This window comes from Protomyctophum parallelum (assembly GCF_964188405.1).
Source record: "Protomyctophum parallelum genome assembly, chromosome: 11".
Taxonomy (NCBI): Eukaryota; Metazoa; Chordata; class Actinopteri; order Myctophiformes; family Myctophidae; genus Protomyctophum; species Protomyctophum parallelum.
In genome coordinates this window covers 31408754-31430814 of record NC_139707.1, presented here as the reverse complement: position 1 = coordinate 31430814, position 22061 = coordinate 31408754, and the positions used below count along the sequence as shown (strand labels likewise).

The window sequence follows — 22061 nt, the reverse complement described above, 5'->3', positions numbered from 1 at the left end:
TTTATTTGTTCAGTTGTGTAAAGCGACTTTGAGTACCAAGAGAAGCGCTATATGAATTGGATGTATTATTATTTTATTTTTTTTAAGATATTTTTTTGCGGCTTACGCCTTTATTGATTTTTTAAGGGATAGAAAGTAGGCTGACAGGAAACGGGAGAGAGATGGGGGGATGACATGCGGTAAAGGCCGTGTCGGGTCCGGGAGTCGAACCCGCGGCACACCGCGACTGGATCACCAGTCCGGTGCCCAGACCGTTACGCTACGGCCTGGGCCGAATTGGATGTATTATTAATTAAAAGTTTGCATGGCAAAACATCAGATTTCAATTGGGGCTACTGTGTTTGTAACTTTGTAACCAACTTTTCTACATACTGCCAACCATTAGGGTTTTATGGAAGATGCATCTGAATATATTGCTAGTTTGACCACTTTAAATGCTCTAATCTTAAAATAATAACCAAAATAGCCAAACTACAAACTCTCAATGCTTGTAGAGTGGCTATTATCGCTGTACATTGTACAACATACTTCCATAAAGGACATGCTGGCTTCTGTGGAATGAGAACTTGAATCCATGTGCCCGGACCACTAGGCCAGCGTTGCGGTCCTAAAATCCTTTCTGATGGAGGTCCGTGGCCACATACATTAATTGCCATGAAAAAAGATCCACTGCCCCATGTGACGAGTTGGGGGGTGAGCATGTTGGTAAAAACAAACTCATGGTCACAGAGTTGAAAAGACAAACCCCACATTCTCTGGACACAGAAAAGGGTGAAACCCCGTCGTCCTCACCACAGTTGAAAAGACAAACCCCACATTCTCTGGACACAGAAACGGGTGAAACCCCGTCCTCCTCACCACAGTTGAGTGCCGTCTGCCCCCCCATGGAAAGCAGGATACCGTCCGGACGCTCCGTCTTGATGACCTCGGTGACGAACTGTGGCGTGACGGGCAGGAAGTAGACGGAGTCGGCCTGCTTGGTGCCCACCTCGTTGGTCTGCACCGAGGCGATGTTGGGGTTCATCAGGACCGTCTGCACGTTCTCCTCCTGCAACACGTTTGGGCAGAAATATCTTATTTCCATAGTCTAACTTTTTAGACTATTTTGAGCAGTGCCTAACCGCTCCAATGACTTGCCGTGTCTGTCTGTATGTCTGTCTGTCTGTCTGCTTGCTTGTCTGTCTGTCTGTCCACCCTGAGCACTATAACTAACTGCAGCCAGCCAACGGTGTTGCTGAGCAGCCTGCACCGCTCAGTTCACAAGAGTCGCAGCGAGTAATAAAGTCGGTATACTAGGGCACAAGTGGTTAACGTAAAAAAAATGAAAAAATGAAAAGAAAAAGAAAGGAGGCTCCCCTGTAGTAGATCCTGGACTCCCTGTTGGAGACCCATGCAATATGATATCAAAACAATAATCTGCGGCCTGGGCCATGGCTCAATGGTCCAGGCACCTTGGCTGGTAATCCAGTCTGGCAGTGTGCCGCGGGTTCGACTCCCGATCCCGACGGCCTTTACTGCATGTCTTCCCCCCCATTTCCTGTCAGCCTACTGTCTGTCCCTCCATAAGAAAATATAAAATAAAGGTGAAAGCCAAAAAGAAAAAAATAATAATCTGCACGTTGAAACTAGAGGATATAATGACCTATCTGTTAAAGTATTGCAGAGAGACCTTCTTTTCCCGCTCACCTTCATGGCTTTGACAGCCTGAGATCCAGAGTAGTCAAACTCCCCAGCCTGGCCAATGGACAGCCCTCCGGACCCCAGCACCAGCACCTTAGACACCTACACGCCAGGCAGGCACACACACACACACACACACACACACACACACGCACACTTTCAGAGTGCAACAACCGAGCAGAACCAAAAATAAAATGACTTGTCTTTTAGTTCTACTGGATCCCTTTAACATTTTAGTCTAGTTTTTCTTTGTTGATGAAATTTAGCCTTAGTTTAAGTCATCATCATAGCTTAAGTTTTATTTAGTTTTCGGCCAACATTTGTTGTCATAATAGTAGAGGAAACTAGATAAAGTGCCCCCTATAATAGGCCAATGTGATCATTTCTTCTTACGCCTTGGATGGCAATTGGATGATTTCGGGCATTTTGTTCCAAAAATGTGTTTTGCAAAAATCCACCTGTTGGTGGCGCTATAACAGGCCAATGTGAAATGGGTGGGATATATTCCTCAGCCTAGTAGGAAAGTCTGTGAAATAGTTCACGTAAATTGCACGCTGTGTTCATGATTTGAGGCTTTTTGTTCAAAACGGGCCAATCCTGCAAACTTTGAAAGCCAATATTAGCCAATTAGGATGGGATATGAAATATCGGACAGATCCGTCTTGAACACTTGACTATAGAGATAGTGTGTAACGATTTGCAGGATTTTTGGACAGAATCTGGAGGAGTAATATAAAAAAAGTGTTTTTCAAAAGTCGGCCTCCTGGTGGCGCTATAACAGGCCGTTCTGGAATCGTTGGAATCCAGGGAGTGTGTGCAAAATTTGGCATCGACCGGGTTAACGGTGCCGGAGATCAGCTGTACACAGACGGGCGGACGGACACACACACAGACGGAGTGCAAAATGAAGCAATAAGCCACGAGAGGTCTCAGGTTATCGGGTATTTTACAATGGGCGAGCCACATCACTTCCTTGTTTTGCTCGGCAAGTAGGCTATGTGACGGGAGAATAGCGCTTGATGTCTTTACGGGGCCGCCTGGAGCCACACATTCACAGTCATATGTGCTTAGACGCCCGCACGGCATGGGTTTGTAAGGCAATCAAGCGCTCCCCTTCCCCAGTACAGCTACAGAGATGCGGAATCGGCTAGGAATTATATAAAGTGATTGAAGGTGTGGGTTATCAATGAAATGAAAACGGTCACGTGACGGTACACAGCCAATCAGAATCAAGTATTGAGACTAACCGTTTTAGAACATACTCTCTGCCCATGCCTTCGGCCTGGTGGAGACAATTAAGCCTGCATTGGAGTGTGGTCATGCTGTACACAGTAGGGTGGTCCCGATCCGATCACGTTAAATCGGGGCTGATCACGTCATTTTCATTTTCAGAATCGGATTGGGAGCAAAACAAACGTCACCGGGACATCCCTAGTATAAATATTAAATATTATATTGTGATATGGAATAAGTTTTAAATTAATATTAAAAATCTGGAAAAATCGGTATCGGCAGATACTCAAAATCAAATGATCAGAATCGGATTGGGAGCCAAATAAAATGTATCGGGACATCCCTAGTATGGGTGGGTGAACGGAGCACACTACTGAGCTGTGATGCTGCGACGTGACCCACCTTAGCTCTGGGAGGAACGTATGGCTTCTTGGGCATCACTGATTCTATGTTGGCATCCTTGTTTCGGATCAGGGACAGGAAGACATCAAAGAGAAACTGCAGGAGACAAAAAAAAGGTTTCAAAAATAGCAGATGTACAAGCTTGTATGTATGAGCATGTGGATCTACAAGCTACAAGCTCTAGCTCGATGCTTTTGTGCGACACTGTAGTATGATCAACTAAGGCATTAATTTATGTAAAGAGTAAAAAACTAAAAGTTACGTATATATGGAGATAAGGTTTCTGGCCGACAGAGACAATATAAAAGAAAAAGAAGATGACGCATTCCTGAGTTGCACCGAGTAGGGTGCAAGTCTTATTGCGAATGCAATGAGCACTAACTATGAGACCCTGCAGATCATGTCTGTGTGTGTGTCTGTGTGTGTGTGTGTGTCTGTCTGTCTGTCCCGCTGTTACACCACCCGCCCGCCACCAGAGGGCGCAGCTGTATCACACAAAACACACACACGCACGCACTCACTCACACACACACACACACACACACACACACAACTTAACTTAAAAAAACTTAACTTCAAAAAAACTTAACTTCAAAAAAAAAACTTTAAAAACACTTAACTTCAAAAAACTTAACTTAAAAATAAAATCTTAAAAAAACACAAAAAAACTTAACTTAAAAAAACTTTAAAAACACTTAACTTCAAAAAACTTAACTTAAAAATTAAATCTTAAAAAAACACAAAAAAGAGAACTTTAAAAAGAAAACCTTAAAAAAGTATGTAATTTATTCTAATTGTTGTTATTGCCATTTACGAGCTGCGTTCGCTTCCCGCTATGTTTCTAATGCATTAGACATGGGATTACAAAGGTTACCAGCATTTTTTATTTCAATGAAATGTACCGGTATTCCAATGAAAGAAAGTTCACACTGCCTAGAGAGCCTTTAAGAAAGTTATCCGTGATAACAGGTTATATTCTGTACAACTATTCTCTTGTGCATTGGGAAGAATTCTACAAGCTAAATTAGAAAGATCTTCAAGCTCACAAAACGTTGTGTGCTTGAGTTCTGCTCTCGGTGCACAACAAAGTATATGTCTATGGTGGGTGGAAACCGCATACGTCTAAAATTGTTACTTTTCAGGATTCAAATTCAAAAGTAGCAGATTGACAAGCTCAAAACACGACACCCCGTGCAGCGTTTTGAGCTTGCTACTTTTATGATCAAGTAAGGCATTCATTTACGAAAAAACGCAAACGCTTGATAATAATTTCTATTATCAAGCCCTTAAAGATCAACACGTAGCTTAGAAGGGCTTGATGCTGACAGATAGTCGGATGTGTGTGTGAGCGGTCTGAAGAAGTTCACTACTTCACCTCTGTGTCTGTTGGACCTCCTTTAGCCTCGGGGTGGAACTGGGCAGTGAAGATTGGCTTACTGCTGTGCATTATGCCCTGCAACAACACAAAGGAAACCAATAAGAAAATAAACGGTAATTTCCATTAGGGTTGCACTTGCAACAGAAAAGCCTTCTAAAACCTAACCTAAGATTTCTGAAAACCTTCCAATTCTTATTAAAAATTTAAATAAAATACATACATATATATATATATATATTGCAACAACTAATGAAACACAGAGGTTGCTCCCAGATTGAATGGTATAAAGACGTACAAGTTACACAAGATCTAAATTGATTTAATTTAGACTAATTGATTTAATCGAATACAAACAAAAATGTAAATCTACAAAGCTCAGCACTGTGACCTTGTAGATCGGCTGTTTTTGTGCAACAATATTGTTGTACAACAAAAATAACGGCTTCAACTTTAAGTACTATTACTGGGCTGCTAATATATCTGAGTTGGTCAGTTGGGTTCACAATCCTGATTTGGACTGGTGCCAAAATGAAGCCAGTTCATGCTTGAGCACATCTCTATTGGCTCTTATTACATCCAACCTTCCCATTTCCCAGGCCAGAACCGCTATACCTCCAACCCTATTGTTAGGAACACCTTGAAAATATGGTCCCAATTCAGATCCTCATTCAACCTCAGAGAACTTTCTCCCTATAGCCCGATACGTAATAACCACCTGTTCACCCCCGCACCTGTTCAGACCCAACTTACTCTCTGTGGTCTAGATCAGGACTGGAGGATCTTTATGTCAACGGTATTTTTGCTAACTTCAGGGAACTGTCATCCAAATTCAATCTACCTAACCCATTTGTTCAGACATTTCCAGATCCGTCACTTAGCCCAATCACACAATCCTTCTTTTCCTAACATCTCTCCCAAATCTGGAACTGAATCCATCTTAGATGCTCCGTTGCAAGTAAAAGGTGAAATCATAACGGATGAGACGTGGAGTAACGCCCTCACTCAGGTAAATAGTAGTACCTCATGTTCCAGGCTAAACTTAATTCAACTTAAAGTTCTGCACCGCTCTCATTACTGCAAAGCTAAACTAGCTAGAATGTATACCAGTGTTGACGACAAGTATGATAGATGCCACATATCCCCAGCTAACTTAACACATGTTTTGGTCATGCTCTCAATTAATACAATACGGGACTGCTATATTTCGATCCTTATCAGAAATGTTTAGTATATGTGTACTTCCAAAAAATATTAAGTGTAACAAAAAGGTTCATAACTGTATAGCCTTTCTATCATTACTCGCTCGAAGGAGAATCCTCCTAGATTGGAAATCTTCACTCCCCCCTAAATCAGACCATTGGCTGAAAGATACCATGTTATTCCTGAGTCTTCTGAACACCCCATAGACCAATGGTTATAAACCATGATGTTCCCCTCCTACTCCGCACACCAACCTCATTCCTTATCCTTATCTCACCATTCACTTCCGTCTATCTTTCTCTCTTTTCTACTTCTCATATCTATCCTCTCTTCTCTTCTCTTATGCTCATGAAATCCTTGCTGGCTATTACTACTATTTACTCTATTTAAAAATAAACCTATACGGTGAAAGAAGAAGGTGTCAAAGTTCCAAGTGGGAGGGTGGGGGGTTGTTTTCGTCTTGTCTTTCGTTTTGTTCTGTTTAGTCTAGTTTTTGTTTTGTTTCAGTTTCAGTTTTGTGACCACCCAAATAAACTCAAAAACAATTCTGTCCATGTAGTAGCAGAACTGTCCTGTTTCCTGTCTGTTCTCTGTTTTGTATGTAAAAAATAGAAAAAGAAGCAACATAATGTACTGCATTTTTTCCTGTCCATACCCCTCTTCTTTTTTTTTTTTTTTTTTTTGCGGCTTACGCCTTTTTTATTGATTTTTTTTTTAAGGGACAGACAGTAGGCTGACAGGAAACGGGAGAGAGATGGGGGGATGACATGCGGTAAAGGCCGTGTCGGGTCCGGGAGTCGAACCCGCGGCACACCGCGACTGGATCACCAGTCCGGTGCCCAGACCGTTACGCCACGGCCTGGGCCTATACCCCTCTTCTATGCTTAATAAAAACTTTAAAGCTAAACAAAAATGATAATAAAAAATAACGGCTTCAGTGGTTAACACCCTGAACACCCAGGGTTATTTAATCCATTAAATCATAGCGCCCAGCTATGGCACTTGATGAGTCTCATAGCGCCCACCACACCGCGCGCGCGGGGGGGGGGGGGGGGGGGGGGGGGGGGGGGGTCTGGTGGGGTCACGGCGTTTGGCCACGGTGTGTTTATGTGTTTGGCCACGGACAACCATCTGAAAACATTTTGTGGCTTGGACCCCGATACAAGAGTAATGTTAAAATGTTTACAAAAGATTTAAACATTTTCAAGATGTTTTGAACATACCAGATAGGGTTAAAGTGGTAAAAAAAACAATTGTGACACCATAGTAACTACTTTTGGTCTGGGAGACCCCATGGAACCCCCTCAAGTACCCCAGGGAAGGTCCCCGGACCCCCCTTTGAGAACTAACCTCATTGGTGCCGTCGTTGGCGTTGACGAACAGCGGGCTCCAGCCCGGCGGCAGAGACGTGCTGTCGATGCCATAGCCGTGGTTCTGCGCCGTGATGAAAGCCTGGCCCGTCATCACGTTCAGCACCGGCTGGTTCTGCCCTCTGGGGGGCAATACACAATTACACACACACTTTATTATGTGATTTAATCGATTCAATTAAAAGGGACATTTCACCCAAACATCAATTATTTTGCAAAAAGGGTTAAGTTTCCCTTTAATTATTGTTTTTAATGACAAGAATGAACAAAACTGTGTGTGTGTGTGTGTGTGTGTGTGCGTGTGCGTGTTAAGGCTGCAACAACGAATCGATTAAATCGATAAAAATCGATAATTAAATTCGTTGCCAACAAATTATCTTATCGATTTTTATCGCGGGTGTTTTCCAACATTAAAATGTAACGTAAAGCTGCTTTCTTTTTACCGTTCAGTAACGGCACTAGGCTGAACGAACAATATGCAACGGGTCGGTATAAACACAACACAAGATTGTCTTGAACGTGACCAGAGCGCTCCGCATCTACCCCTCTCTCTCCCAACTTCAGTCTCCCACACACAGTCACACACACACACACACACACACACACACACAGAGAAGGAGAGCGTCAGCCAAGCAAGTGGCTCTATGGCTGCGATGCGCTCAAAACAGCTGATCTGCAAACTCATCAACCGGTTTCAAAATGCCCCAAACAGGTCCCAAAACACGGCATTTGTGAGCACGGCCACTGTCCATATTTGTTTGTCTTATGACAAAAAATGCTCCCCAATGTCTGAATCTGTGAGTTTGCAGGCTGGCTACGACGAGCACTAGCAGTGTAGCTTGCTAACGATCGTTAGCTCCTCAAATTTGTTCCACCTGTGTGTAATCTCAGCAGCGCATTGAAGTGAGCACAAGGCAAAAGCAGAATCTCCGTGAACGTTTTTGCTTAACAATGATTTATTCAGTGCTGTTTAACTTTGGCAATATGTGATACTAGAGCCTAGACCCTAGAGAACATGCCAATATGGCTGCTAAATAAGAACGGTTTCCCCTATCAGCTAGCATGCTACTTGTAACTTGTGTGCATACTGTGTGTGTGTGTGTGTGTGTGTGTGTGTGTGTGTGTGTGTGTGTGTGTGTGTGTGTGTGTGTGTGTGTGTGGCTGTGAGCGTGCGTGCGTGCGTGCGTGTCCACACAGACTGTGTAGGACAGTGGTTCTCATAGTGGGAGTTCCAGCTACATTATAGATAGTTAGGAAGTAAACCAAGTGGACCCTAAAGGGTCTGTAACAGAGAGTGCAAAAATGGAACCAAATGGACTCTCAAAATTGATTTTACAATAGAAATAAAAAAATATAAATTGGGGTCCCAGAGATAGAAATGGAAAGAAAGTCAGTCAGCTATACACGGTCAACATTACAGATTACAGTATCATTACAAGTAGGAATGGCAATGAAATCAAATTGGATAAAAAAGGGGGTAAAATATTAAGTATTCATTCAGTATTCATTTTTATTGTCTTTATTGTTAGTTACAACATGCCTAAAATAACTTGAAGCTAATTTTTTTTTTTTTAAGTAATTGCAAAAAGGTGCCATAATCCGATTAATCGATTCATCGTTTAAATAATCGGCCGATAAATCGATTATTAAATTAATCGTTAGTTGCAGCCCTAGTGCGTGTGTGTGTGTGTGTGTGTGTGTGTGTGTGTGTGTGTGTGTGTGTGTGTGTGTGTGTGTTCTCTGATGTGAAACAAGTTACCGCTTTCAGCCAGCAGATGGCGACGGACATATGTAGCATGTCCATGTACCACTGGCACTGCATATATTGCTGATCTCACAAAGACTGACATGTCTCCAATGCTATGGCTGCATTGTTTTGGGAAATATGACTTGAGTCATGATATACTGTCCTTGTTTATAAATTAAATGTAGTGTAAAAATAACTGTTGGAGAGTGTGTGTGTGTGTGTGTGTGTGTGTGTGTGTGTGTGTGTGTGTGTGTGTGTGTGTGTGTGTGTGTGTGTGTGTGTATCGGAGTAACAGTTTTGGACAAATGAGGTTTCCACCCAACAGACACAATATGATGTCTGTTAACACTTGGGTGTCTAAGCAGTCTTTATATTACCAGGCTGGTTTGAGGGAGGGAGGGAGGGCTGAATAATAATAATTTAGTCAGGACAACTCAAGAATAGCAGCAACTGCACTGAGGTTTCCTGACTGAACTTTTTCTGCACAGGTCTGTGACAGGTCACGATGCTCATTGATATCTATGATTTATATAGTGCGAGTACTCAAAGACGCTTTACATGTGTAGGGGCCAGGGAAGAGAACATCTAAAAGGACAACTTTATTAGGAAAAAACGATAAAAGATAAGAATTTAAAGCAATAAAACGTACCTGTTGCCCATGGGCAGTTTGTAGGACTTGGCTCCTGCAGCCAGAGCAGTGATCTGGTTTCCCATACAGATGCCGAACACAGGCTGGGGACGGTCACTCTCAAGCACCTACACACCAGCACGCACACGCACACACACGTTGGGTAGGGTAGGGGTTTTCAACCGTGGGTCTGGACCCCCATGCGGGTCCCCACGTGATTTTGAGGGGTCTCCAAATGACAGTAAGGTGACAATTTAAGGACTTTTAAGACCTATTTAATGTCCAACAACAAACTAAACTATACTATAAAAACTGGTCTAACATTGGCCAAATAATATAAGAAAAAATATTTTTTTCTTCTTTTTTCACCTATTTTCACAATATTTTTCAAGAGTCAAACCAAATGTAATGTCTCAATTCAATTGCGAGTGTTTGTCAGGGTGGGGGGTCCCCAGTCAGGGTGGGGGGGTCCCCAGTTCAAATATTACATTTTACGGGGGGTCACCACCTGGAAAGGTTGAGAACCACAGGGGTAAGGTCTACAACAGTGGTCCTCAACAGGCGGACCGTGGACCGCGGCACACCTCTCTGTGGACCCTGGAGAAATTATAGAATAAAGAGAAGAGGCCTGGGCCGTGGATCAGCGGTCCAGGCACCTTGGCTGGTAATCCAGTCTGGCCGTGTGCCGCGGGTTCGACTCCTGATCCTGATGGCTTTTACTGCATGTCACTCCCCCATCTCTCTCCCCATTTTCTGTCAGCCTACTGTCTGTCCCTCCATAAAAAATATAAAATAAAAAGGCGAAAGCCACAAAAGAATATGAAAGAAAAAAAGAATAAAGAAGAAAAACGTTCACTGCAACCGCGAGTTGAATTATCCGTTGTATTCGCTCAATGCCGAGTAATGTCATGATGCCAATGTTGCGCTGACTGGCTCACTAGAACACATTCAGTTGAATGAACAAAATTTGATTTTTTTTTTAATAATGAATATTTGTCAACTCTGCCACCCCAGTATTGATTGGTTGGGATGGGACCCGGTTTGTATAAGCTTGGTTTGACTGTACTAAACAGGCATAGTTGTTTCTAGGGGTGGGGGGCGAGGGGGGCAGCCCCACCCCATGGGGCCCACGTGGCCCGCGACCCGCAATTATATTTAGACTGGACCATGGTCTTATTAAAAAAAGAATTGTGGACCTTCAGCATTACTAGTTGAGGACCCCTGGTCTACAAGCTCTACAAGCTTTCAACACAAGCTAGTAGATCAGATCAGAGGGGATTTGGTGTAGACTAGAGGGAAAGAAGAAGGGGACCAAGTACAGACCCCTGGGGCAGGGGTTCTCCAACTTTTCAGGTCAAGATGCAAAAGATACATTTGGTGTCAGCCCCGGGACCTCAACTTACAAAAGATGCGTTGTAAATTGACCTCTTATTTAAAAGAGGTCAGTTCCAGTACCTTGTATACATACAGTACAGGGTTTATAATTATATTGTTCGGGTGTGTTCCAGTACCTTGCGGACGTTGTCGATCAGAGTTTGAGCCAGAGCAGGGTTTCCAGGTCCGTTGGAGATGAACAGTCCATCGTATTCCAGATTGATCAGATCCTGATCCCACGGCACCAGGTGTACCTCTGCACCCCGCTACACACACACACACACACACACAGAGAAAGAATAGAAAGATGGCGGATTTGAAATTGCTGCAAAATAGGCTGCATTTACGCTCTGACGCTGTCCTTTCGTATTTACGGTATAGGAATCAGACCATTGATGCTGAGTGCCAATAAGCGAGGCATTGGGTCCCATTTTTAATCGTCTTTGGTATGACCAGGCTGGGGATTGAACCCCAACCTCCCAGTCTCAGGGAGGACACTCTAACCACAAGGCCATCGAGCTGGGGGTCCCTGACACAAAAACCTGTTTGCATACTGTTGATTGGTGGCCCACGACTTCTGGGGCAGCAAAATCAAATCACAACCAAGCGGGGTCAGAGTCAGATTAATCTGCCGAGGGCAATTGTTTTTATTTTTTCTTCTTTCTTTTTGTCCGCATATCTACCATATGGGACCTGGGGCACCTCCAAAAAGATAATAATAATAAAAATAATTTGTTATTATCTATTAAGAAGCCTGCCAGAACCGTAGCCTACGTTTTCCGGGGTTTATATTCTTTAATCCATGTTTTGATCAGATCGAATCGTTAACTGCCTCTCATTCCCAGAACAATCAAAGTGGGACAGTGGCATCCACTCTATGTGCTGCTTTCAATGGTCGTTTCTGGTGAATACAAGGTTTTTCAACGGCCGACAGCAGGCGCTGTGATACTCGTGGTCAGGTTTCTTCACCACCGACCGAGAGAACAACAACCGGTCAAGACCCCACACACAGCATTTTGTCATTGTAACATCCGGTTACGGATATTTGGCTCTTCAAAATAAGGGTTGTGCTGGATAAAACCTTGGCAATGCGCGATGAATAGATTATTGTTGGTGTCTTGGTGAGAATGCAGCTGGAAAGTGCAATTGTGTGTAAAGCAGCAACAATGTGCGAGATTGGCTGTTGTTCAAGGTGGGTGGGCCCAGTGGGCCGTGTGAGGTCAGGTGACAGGTAGAAAGGTGATTCTGGTGGAAAAAACGTGTTTGTTACTGCCTGGCTGTATACAGGGCTAATGTATGTTTTGTAATGATAATAATCTAAATCTATAAGTAACTAAAGTTTTCTTATAATTGTAGTGGAGTAAAAGTACAATATTTGCCTCTGCGATGTAGAGTAGTAGTAGTACTGGATATTGGAAAATTCAAAAATACAAATAGCTCAAAATTGTACTTTCCACCACAACTGTTGTTTTGTAAACTTCTCTTCTTTTACCTTCACCAGCAGCCGGATGATGTTGTGTTTGATGCCGCAGTCCACAGCCACAACTTTGATAGGGTTGCCTTTTCCAAACACTTTGGTTTCCTACATGGGGACGATGGAGATAAGGTAACTCTGTCATTTCTCAAAGATGTTTTCAAAAATAATCAAAGTACAGTACAGACTAGAGCACAGTATACTACAATACAGTACAGAGCACAGTAACTAACAAAAATGTATAGTTGCACCTCTCCCTTCACACTTTTTTATTTTCCAATGTGTGTGGTAGTATACAATATTATTATATATTATTATATATTATATAATTCGGGTGGTTGAATTTTGTGTCTAATTGAGACATTTAGATTGTGTCAACTCAAAGGTCATGTCTCACCTAGACAGGATCTGACACAAATTTTGACCTGAGCAAGCAAGCAGGCTATATTGGATAAATGGTAAATGTGTCAATGGGTTCAAATCCGGGGTAGAAGTTACATAGAGAGTATCAACACAGAATGTTGGCCCACATATGGCGGTAACTTAAAATACAGCAGGCTGCGTACTGTAGCTCCACACGGACAGTAAAGTTAAGTCCATGAGAGAATTCAGCATTCAGTAACTAGCTGTGTTGGGGAAAGATGTGGTTTGTTTGGGTTTCATCATCGTCCCTCATCCGTCCACAGAAAGTAAGGCTTTTAGTTGTTATGTTGCATGGTCATAGTCACCTGGTTAAATAAAAGTAAAATAAATAAATCATGGCAGAACTAAGTAGTTAAAAAAGTGTTTAGTGTTGTACATCAGGCCTGCAACTATCGATAATTTTCTTAGCGATTATTCTCTTGATTACCTTTTCGATTAATATAATAATCAAGAAACGCTGTTTTTCCCTAGTTAATACTCCTTTGCAAAAATGTGTCACACACATTGGAGAAAATCTTTATCTACAATGCCCAGTATAGGGATCAATTATTGATTATTAAATTATGAATTAAATTAACTGTTTCACCCGTATCATATGTTAATAATAGTGAGCAGCCCTTACCTTGGTGGACACCTCGGCCACTAGGTTTTTATCGTTGGGGTCACACATCTCCACAGGCTGTCCGTCGAACTCTATCTTCCCCAACATTGTACCCTGGTGGTAGAACAGGAAGCAGCCGTTCAAGTCAGCAGAGGCAACACAATGATCAGTCTTTTGGTCAGCGAGTGCTCAGGCATTATATTGTTGCTCTCTAGCAGAAACCTCTCATCTCCATATTTAAACATTTTGTGTGGTTTTTCCTTTGTTAATCTTTGGTGAATTAACACCCTACTTGATCACACTAGAGCGTCACACAAAAGCATCAAATTTAGCAGATCCACAAGCTCGAAAAGTATGAGGTTGTAGATCTGCTACTTTTGCAAAGAAATTATAATAATTCATTTGAATCCTTCAAACAGTTTTGGCTTCCACCCGATGGAGACGAAATCTGTGATTTACTTTAATATTTATATTGTATACATAATATTTGAGCAGATATCACTAATTACAAAGACTGATTATAATGTACATTTACCCTGTCTCTGATCAGCTTGGTCAGCATTCTAGTGTCGACCCCAAAAAGTGCAGGAACCTTGAAATGGAAGGAAGATTACACAATAAAAAATGAACTCTGTCATATGCATCATTTCTGATATGAAATCAAGCATCATAGTAGGTCTGGGCTATATGACTTCAAATCAATACCACAATTATTTTCAAACTTTTGTCAGACACACCACTTAATGAATTATTTCATCACGAACACGACACGACACGACACGTTGCATGAGCTTGTAGATCTGCTATTTTCACTACGTTTGTACGCCACCATTGTACAACAAATTAAACAACAGGGTTAAGTGGTTAATCAGGCTAATCGGTTTAGTCCGAGTCGATTATAAAAATATCTATTCGATATAAGAAATTTAAATAATCTATTTTTTTAAAACCAGATTCTCAATTAATCAATTAACCTACATGAGCGTGAGCAAGTCGATTATTGGTTCTAAATATCGGTTTAAAATGTAATTTTGTCCAATCTGTGTGGTAGAGTATGTATACAATACAACTTATACAATTTGTAGTTGTATTTGGTCTCCCAGCTCTTCTATTGAGACGTTCAGATCGTGCCAAAGATCATGTCTCACCATAATCACAGGATCCGACACAAATCGACATGAAGGTCAAGATTAAATTCCTCCCCTGTGCAAGCAGGAAGGCTCTATTAGCTCAATGGCAATAATGTCAGCACTTGCGAAGGAAATTGTGTTCAAATCCGGGGTAGATGAGGGAAGTTACATACTGTAACTGTCTCCGACCCTCTCAGACTGAAGAAGATCCCAATGATCCCAGTGATCGAAACGTTGAATCAATAAACCAGTGGAGCTGAGTTTTCCCTTACCAGCGTTGCAGACTCTATTTCTTTCTCCTAATCAGAAACCAGCCAATCATAATCAACTATTGGGACTAACCGTTTTAGAATAATTATTTAATCGCTCTGCCCTACATCAGAGTAAGTATGTAGTACTATGTTCATGTTGGCTATTTCTTCACTATTGCATTATTGAGCCCTGCACCAAAAGACTTTCATCTAATCTAATGCTTTTGCAGACATCTTCTCCCATGTTGGATCCCTACCTTCTCCTCTTGGAGCCATTGACCCAGGGACTTCACCGAGTTCCAGTGGCTGTACTCCTTGCTGTAGTCTTGCACAAGAAGACCAGACACCTAAAAAAAAGAAAATAAATCACATTCACAATATGTTCACCTAAAAGCGCTTCAAAATGCCCAGTGTGGTGCCTAGATGCTGTGGTTTACAAAATCGCGCCGTTCCCATTATTATAAATAAGCAATTAAAGTCACACCCAAGTGTGAACAGTGCCTTTGATGAGTTGATCTGCTGCACCCACTATCAACTATTTCATGATGTCTGATGATGATGTAGTGGCCCACATAACGTCATAGTAATTTGACTTGTATGGGAATTGGGGGCGGAATAATAATGCATAAACACACAAAGCCACACGTTGGAGCGCTTAGCACCACTCCAAAACATGTGCTGCACTCTGAAAAAAACATCTTGGTGGACACAGGGCCTAACACTCGTGGCCGCCTAATCGCAATTATCTTTGCATTATTGTACATCGTTTCCATGTTAAAATATGACCATATATTTTCAAAAATAGCTAAAATAGCTGGGGAATCAACTATTTCTGCTATTTTGTACATTTTTGGAAGAAATAAATAAAATATGTTAGTGATGTTGTTTAAGTTATTTGTCATATCTGCCCTGTGCAATTTGTGTTTACGATGCCTAAAAGGCCAACAGGAATAAATAAATGCAAAAAAAACAATTATTTGTGACAATTAATCATTAGCTACTGTATGGCTGCCAGACAGCCTAGCGTGCCTCACCTGGATGCGGTCTGACTCCACATGCTTCCTCAGGCCCAGCTCATCCACCTCCTGGGTGTTGGGCACGCCGTAGTTCCCCACGATGGGGTAGGTCAGGGTCAGGATCTGACCCCTGTAGCTGGGGTCAGTTACAGCCTCGGGATACCTGGAACATATATATGGTTGTTGTAGTCAGGCAGCAACCTCTTTAATCCATACTACTTCATCATACTACAGGGTCACACAAAAGTATCAAAAGTAGCAGATCTGGCCCAGGCCGTAGCGTAACGGTCTGGGCACCGGACTGGTGATCCAGTCGCGGTGTGCCGCGGGTTCGACTCCCGGACCCGACACGGCCTTTACCGCATGTCATCCCCCCATCTCTCTCCCGTTTCCTGTCAGCCTACTTTCTATCCCTTAAAAAAAAAATCAATAAAAGGCGTAAGCCGCAAAAAAAAATATCTTATAAAAAAAAAAAAAGTAGCAGATCTGCAACGCTCAAAACGCGGCTACTTTTGCTATTTTTGTATTTGAATCCTGAAAGTAAGTTTTGGACACCTGATTGAAACAACTTAATTATTTTAAAAGCCAATCTACGCTCTCACAATTATTGTACTAAAGAAAATCTGCTATTTTCACTAGTTATGAGTTCTGGGTTCTCAAGTTAGCTCTGAGCACTGAGAAGAACCGTATCTGGAACCCGGCTGTACTAGCGTAAATGCGAACAAATCCAGAACCTGTGAAATAATGTTTCACAGCACGGGTCACTTAGTTAGTTCTTATTATATAAGTGAAGAGAGCCATGAGTTAGTAGTTACACGTAGGTAGGCACCTGTCCTTCTTACCCCACCAGGCCAGTGTTGAAGACAAGCTCCCCGGCTGCGGAGCCTTCATGCCCGAAGGAGAAGCCCTTCATCCGGGTACCATCCTCCAAGACAAGGTGGGCCGTCTGTGCCTGGGAGTGGAGAAAGTCAGTCAGGATAGCCAAATACCCTCCCAATCAGGACAGTCAAATACCATCCCAGTCAGACTAGCCAAATACCTGAGGCTAGTGCTGGACAATTTATTGGAAATATTGAAACAGACATTATACAGAAACAAATTATCATGAAGAAGTTCCAATAGATTTTTCTATAATTAACTAAATTGATTAGTCTGACTACAGTAGTTGAGCCTTGTATTTTACTCACCTAGCTGATTTAGTTTCATTATTAGAACAATTGTAATCGTAATCGACTCAATCGAGGCATAGCCTCCTGAGTCCTGGGTTAAACCAAAAGTAATTTAAAAGGATGAAAGTCCACACAGCTTTGCTTCTCAGTGTTTATTTAAACGATGTTTCAGCCACAGTTGGCCTTCGTCAGGAGGAGCAAGTGTATAACACACACTCTACGCTACGTCCAACCAGGGAAACTCCCCCGTCAGGTGTAAAGGAGCAACTTGGACACTTCACTTGGCATGAAGGAAGCATGAGTTCAAGTCCGTTGCTCTCCCCAGGTTGGCAGAGGGTGTGTAGAGCCCAGGATCACATTAGATAATTGACACAGGGGTGAAAAATGGGTTACAAAATCGTGGGATAAAAATTATATTTAAACCCTTCACCCCCTTTTAAGGTATTTCGACTCAACTATAAAGGTCTGTTGGCGAGAGCTTGAGGAGAGTTTTGTTCATCCTGTGAAATTGAGGGATCTGATCTATTCAAACATATCGAATAGTCAATGCAAAGTTCGCTTTGGGCTAATCATTTCACAGTTAGTAACAGTGTGGAGAGCGGCTGAAAAAGTGTGCAAGATTGATTTGAAATGGAATTTGCTTTCCCCAATGTTCAACAATGATGGTTTGCTTTTAGATAATCGTTCTATTCGTTTTCCCAGATGGAGTTCCAAGGGGATTCATACTTTGGGTGATTTATTTGATGTCAATGGCGATATTTTTAACTTGCCTGGTAACTCTTTCTTTTTCTATTTACAACTGAGAACTGCCATGAGGACTTATGGAGTTCCATGGCAGACCCCCCTTGCAATGCACCCTTTGCATAGACTTATCTGTGATGTTAGATCAAGAGGTTTTGTTTCCATATTGTATGATTATTTATTAGAATCTAGTTATGGGACCTTGCTTGTCGATACTGTATGGAGGAATGACATACCAAATCTAGATCCAGATTGGAGCTGGGATACAGTGTGGTCTAATGTTGTGCTGTCTTCTAGGAATCCTGATCATCAACAAATTCATCTAAATTTTGTTCATCGGACGTACTTGACCCCCCGTAGATTGTGTGCTATGCGGATTTTAAATAATCACAACTGCACTTTCTGCACTCCGAACACCATAGGTACATTCTTTCATATGGTGTGGGAGTGTCCGAGTGTCCTCACATTTTGGAATTTGGTTGCTGCTAATCTTTCAATTATTCTACAAATTAACATTACACCCTCCCATCTCTATTCTTATTAAACTATGTATCCCAATTGCCATTAAATAATACCCGTATTCGTGTCTTCTTTGCTGGCGTAACGGCCGCAAAGAAGATGGTTGCGTCGCACTGGAAACCACCTCATACATTGACGTTTCGCCAATGGGCTTTGACCTTTCTAGATATCATCTATATGGAATTGTCTACAGCAAGATTGCACGGAGCGAAAGAAGAAAACATTGATATTTGGTCTGATATTGCAGATATGGTTAAGAACATGATTTAGTCATTATTTATTTATTTTTCCCTATTGCACAGTGGTAGGAGTCCTGACAATTTGTGACATCTTTGGTCCCGGGGGGAGGGGTGGGTGGGATTGTTTGTTTGTTGTTTGTTTCCGTGTTCCTTTCTTTTGCTGTTATGTGTTTTTGTTTTTTTTATGCGTTTTGTTTTCTTTATTTCATTCATGATGTTAACATGTTCTATTGTGATTTTTTGTCTAAAATAAAAAACATTTGATAACAAAAAAATATATATATATATATATATTAAAAAAAAAACCTATCTCCTCCCAGGATCTTTGATCAAAATGCTTTGATCTGAAAACTGAGAGTGAGTCTGAAGTTCTAACTACAAGGTGAGTTTGTTGTACCACAGTTTGGGAGCCATGAGAGTGAAGAGTCTGGGACGTGTGGATCCCAGATGTTTCAGGGAAGGTTCAGAGAGCTTTCCTGAGATCATCTGATCGGATTGACCAGGATTGACTGACTACCCTGACTAGCCACTATAGTAGCGAGACTTTTAATTGTGAAGCTACACTTTCTTGCCTGTGAAGCATTTGAAAGGTGATATACAAAATTACAAATAAGTGTTTTGAATTGAATTATTAAGTCATATCGCCCAGCCCTACCTCAGATGTCATGCTCAGAGGGAAAGCTATTGTTTGTGAATGCTGCTGAGACAAATTCTGTACCTGGCACGATGTGCCTGGGAGGACGATTGGGGAAAAGGGTGGGAGACAGCCAGAAACAGATGTCATTTCAAAAGAATTATGACATTATTATAGCTTTCAGGGATGGATTGAGAGACCCCTGGGTGAATGACATTTTAGGGCAGTGGTTCTCAATGTGGGGTCCAGTCCAGGGTCCTTGAGGGAGTTCCAGTGGGTCCCCAGCCAAATTAGTTAAAGATTTAGTATGTAACTTCGTCCTGTGTTTAGATAACAAAACAATGTATACATGACTATACAGAATGTTTTTACCCATAATTTCCCTCAATACCAGCTGTTATCAGTCTCTGGTAAACCCACCCCATATTTGGAGGAACATGAGTGGGCAGCACTTCAAAGTGCAATTTTTTACCTAAATGTAATATTATTTTTAAAAGAAAAAGAAATAAATATATATATATATATATATATATATATATATATATATATATATATATATATATATATATATATATATATATATAATTTTGAACATGGGTGGTGCATCATTATCAGATCAAAATGTACACTTCAACCTCCTTTGTCTTATTGTCTATGCCTATATGGCATTGGCACAATTGATGATGCTGCTGCACTGAACTTCACATTCTGAAGCACCACGCTGTTGGCTCAGCTGCTGCCTTTTAACTTGAACAACTCCCGGGTCCCCCCACCGACTGACGTGTTAAACAACACGCGGCGGTTGTGTGGAGTACTGGAGTATACTGGAGTACCCAACAGGAGACAAGTTTTATTTTTAATTAATAAACCATTGAGCTATAGGCCCAAACCACAACAATGCACAATTTGCAACTCCGTGCAACAAAGCTGTTTTAAGGACATGTCATATGCAACTACATGCTGCAACTATTGCATAGCGATTAGGGAATCATTGGTGTGGTTTGTTTGGGTCTCTAGTACAGATTAAAGCATTTCAAAGTGCATTGCACTGTCACTGTTACCTTTATGCTGAAAAGTTTTGCTGACGGTCTGAAACAGGCAGCAGCATTCCCCAGTCTTCTGCCAACGAGATATGCATGCCTCGCAGATCTGACAACGCTGCAAGCTGAAATAATCTTGGTCATAGTAGTCCTGGAGTTGAACTTTGATAAATAATGTATTTTTTGCCAGCGGTTGGCTGCCCGACAAGCGCAGCTGGCGTTGTTTGTTTACTTTCCGCCAAACGAGTCGTCAAATTCCTGTTGTAACTCCTGGATAAACTGTGCTTGTTTGGGGTTGGGTTTTTTTTTACTAATGAATGTCTGAATGGAGGTTGCCAGGTTGGAGCTGTACAGGGCTGCCCCACGTGTGTGTACATACAACTGATCAGATGGACGTGTGGGGAAAGGGAGAGTTGACTGGCTGGTTGGAAGTTGTTTTTGTCATCGTTTTGTGGTGCGTCTGCTTTGGATTGGCTCGTCCATATAGGGGGCTCGCCCCCGTGGTCGCCCCTGAGCTTTTTGTCAATTAACTGATTCATGTTTTATTAGGACAAACATACGAATGGGTATTTATTGGTTTATGTATGTGTCTATGTTTATTGATTTATGTATTATAATGTATAACAAATTAAGTGTCAAAATGGGTATGGGTGCAACAATAATTGGCCAAGTTCCATGAAGTGGTTTTCAAATAAAGTCTCTGAAAAGGGTAGGCGTAGGCCTATAACCTAACATAAGTTATAAAAGTTTACTTTTTACCTCATGCAGCATGGAGGTAGTCAAACGAAATTGAAACATGGCATATTCCCTAAGCCTCTATAGTAAACTTTTTGTTGGGAAGTGCTCATTAGGGTCTTTTTCCTTTGTGACTGAGTGAGAGCCTGAAGCAGGAGCCGTGACAGACAGTGTGACAATGGAGAGGGGCTCCATGGCAGTGGGATTAGAGGTGGTGGCTGTGTATTTGCTGACCGTGGCAGGACTGTGTGCTCTCAGTGGAGAGAAGACTAGGCTGTAATGTGGCTGCTGCCTGCCACTCTGCTGGGTTCAGCAGTCTGAACGCACCGACTGTGACCTACCGGGGTCACATCAGGCAATATCACGCTACAATTGACTTGGAACCATAAGCCAGCCAGTCTCTGTGACAAACCTTTGATACCACTTATCTTTTTATTTAATACATAATTGTGCTTGCTTTTGTCGAATGGTCATCTTAATCATATTTATTTATAGTCACAACAGCTTTGCAAATGTAACAAAGGGGTGTTTTTTTGCAAGTTCCATATTTTTCATTTTTCATTTTCAGAAAGATAAAAGAGGTGGGAGGGGGTGGCAGGCAGGGAGAGCAAGAGGAAAAGAAACAGTAGTCTAAAGAAAAACAGTACTGATACACTTGACATGTGCATAAACTGCTTTATCAAGAAGACTGTGTGTGCACAATCATACCAGATTAATTTGTTTTGTTACTACTAGTCATTCTGCTCTGCAGTCCTCATAATCTTCTGGTCATGCCATGTGCCCAGTAGCCTGTCGGGGTGGAAACCTCATATGTCCAAAACTGTTACTCAGGATTCAAATTAAAAAGCATAAAAGTAGCAGATCTATATACTAGCTCAAAATGTGTCGCTTCGTGCCACATTTCGAACTTGTGCATTTGCTACTTTTCATACTTTTGTGTGATGTTGTAGTGTGATCAAGTAAGCCTATAGGCATTCATTCATTTACGAAAAAACACAAAAGGTTAGAATATGGAGATGGAGATGTCTGCCCGACAATGCAGCAATATTCTCTATGTGTGTATTGTAATATACTTTA

The 22061-nt window shown here is 41.8% G+C and overlaps 1 protein-coding gene across 1 annotated transcript in view; it reads right to left on the bottom strand.

Annotated features, from left to right (window-relative positions):
* The window catches only part of cps1 (carbamoyl-phosphate synthase 1, mitochondrial), a gene marked incomplete at both ends in the record, with an annotated part of 108352 nt that extends 87959 nt beyond the window's left edge, over positions 1 to 20393 (bottom strand). Inside the window, 14 exons of the mRNA XM_083776007.1 lie at positions 859 to 1048; positions 1687 to 1782; positions 3316 to 3411; positions 4691 to 4768; positions 7244 to 7385; positions 9660 to 9766; positions 11150 to 11278; positions 12505 to 12594; positions 13532 to 13624; positions 14046 to 14102; positions 15149 to 15238; positions 15926 to 16070; positions 16750 to 16859; positions 20271 to 20393. Coding sequence (XP_083632133.1) covers positions 859 to 1048; positions 1687 to 1782; positions 3316 to 3411; positions 4691 to 4768; positions 7244 to 7385; positions 9660 to 9766; positions 11150 to 11278; positions 12505 to 12594; positions 13532 to 13624; positions 14046 to 14102; positions 15149 to 15238; positions 15926 to 16070; positions 16750 to 16859; positions 20271 to 20393 — 1546 coding nt within the window. The remainder of the gene's footprint in view (positions 1 to 858; positions 1049 to 1686; positions 1783 to 3315; positions 3412 to 4690; positions 4769 to 7243; positions 7386 to 9659; positions 9767 to 11149; positions 11279 to 12504; positions 12595 to 13531; positions 13625 to 14045; positions 14103 to 15148; positions 15239 to 15925; positions 16071 to 16749; positions 16860 to 20270) is intronic.
* Between the last annotated feature and the right edge of the window lie 1668 nt (positions 20394 to 22061).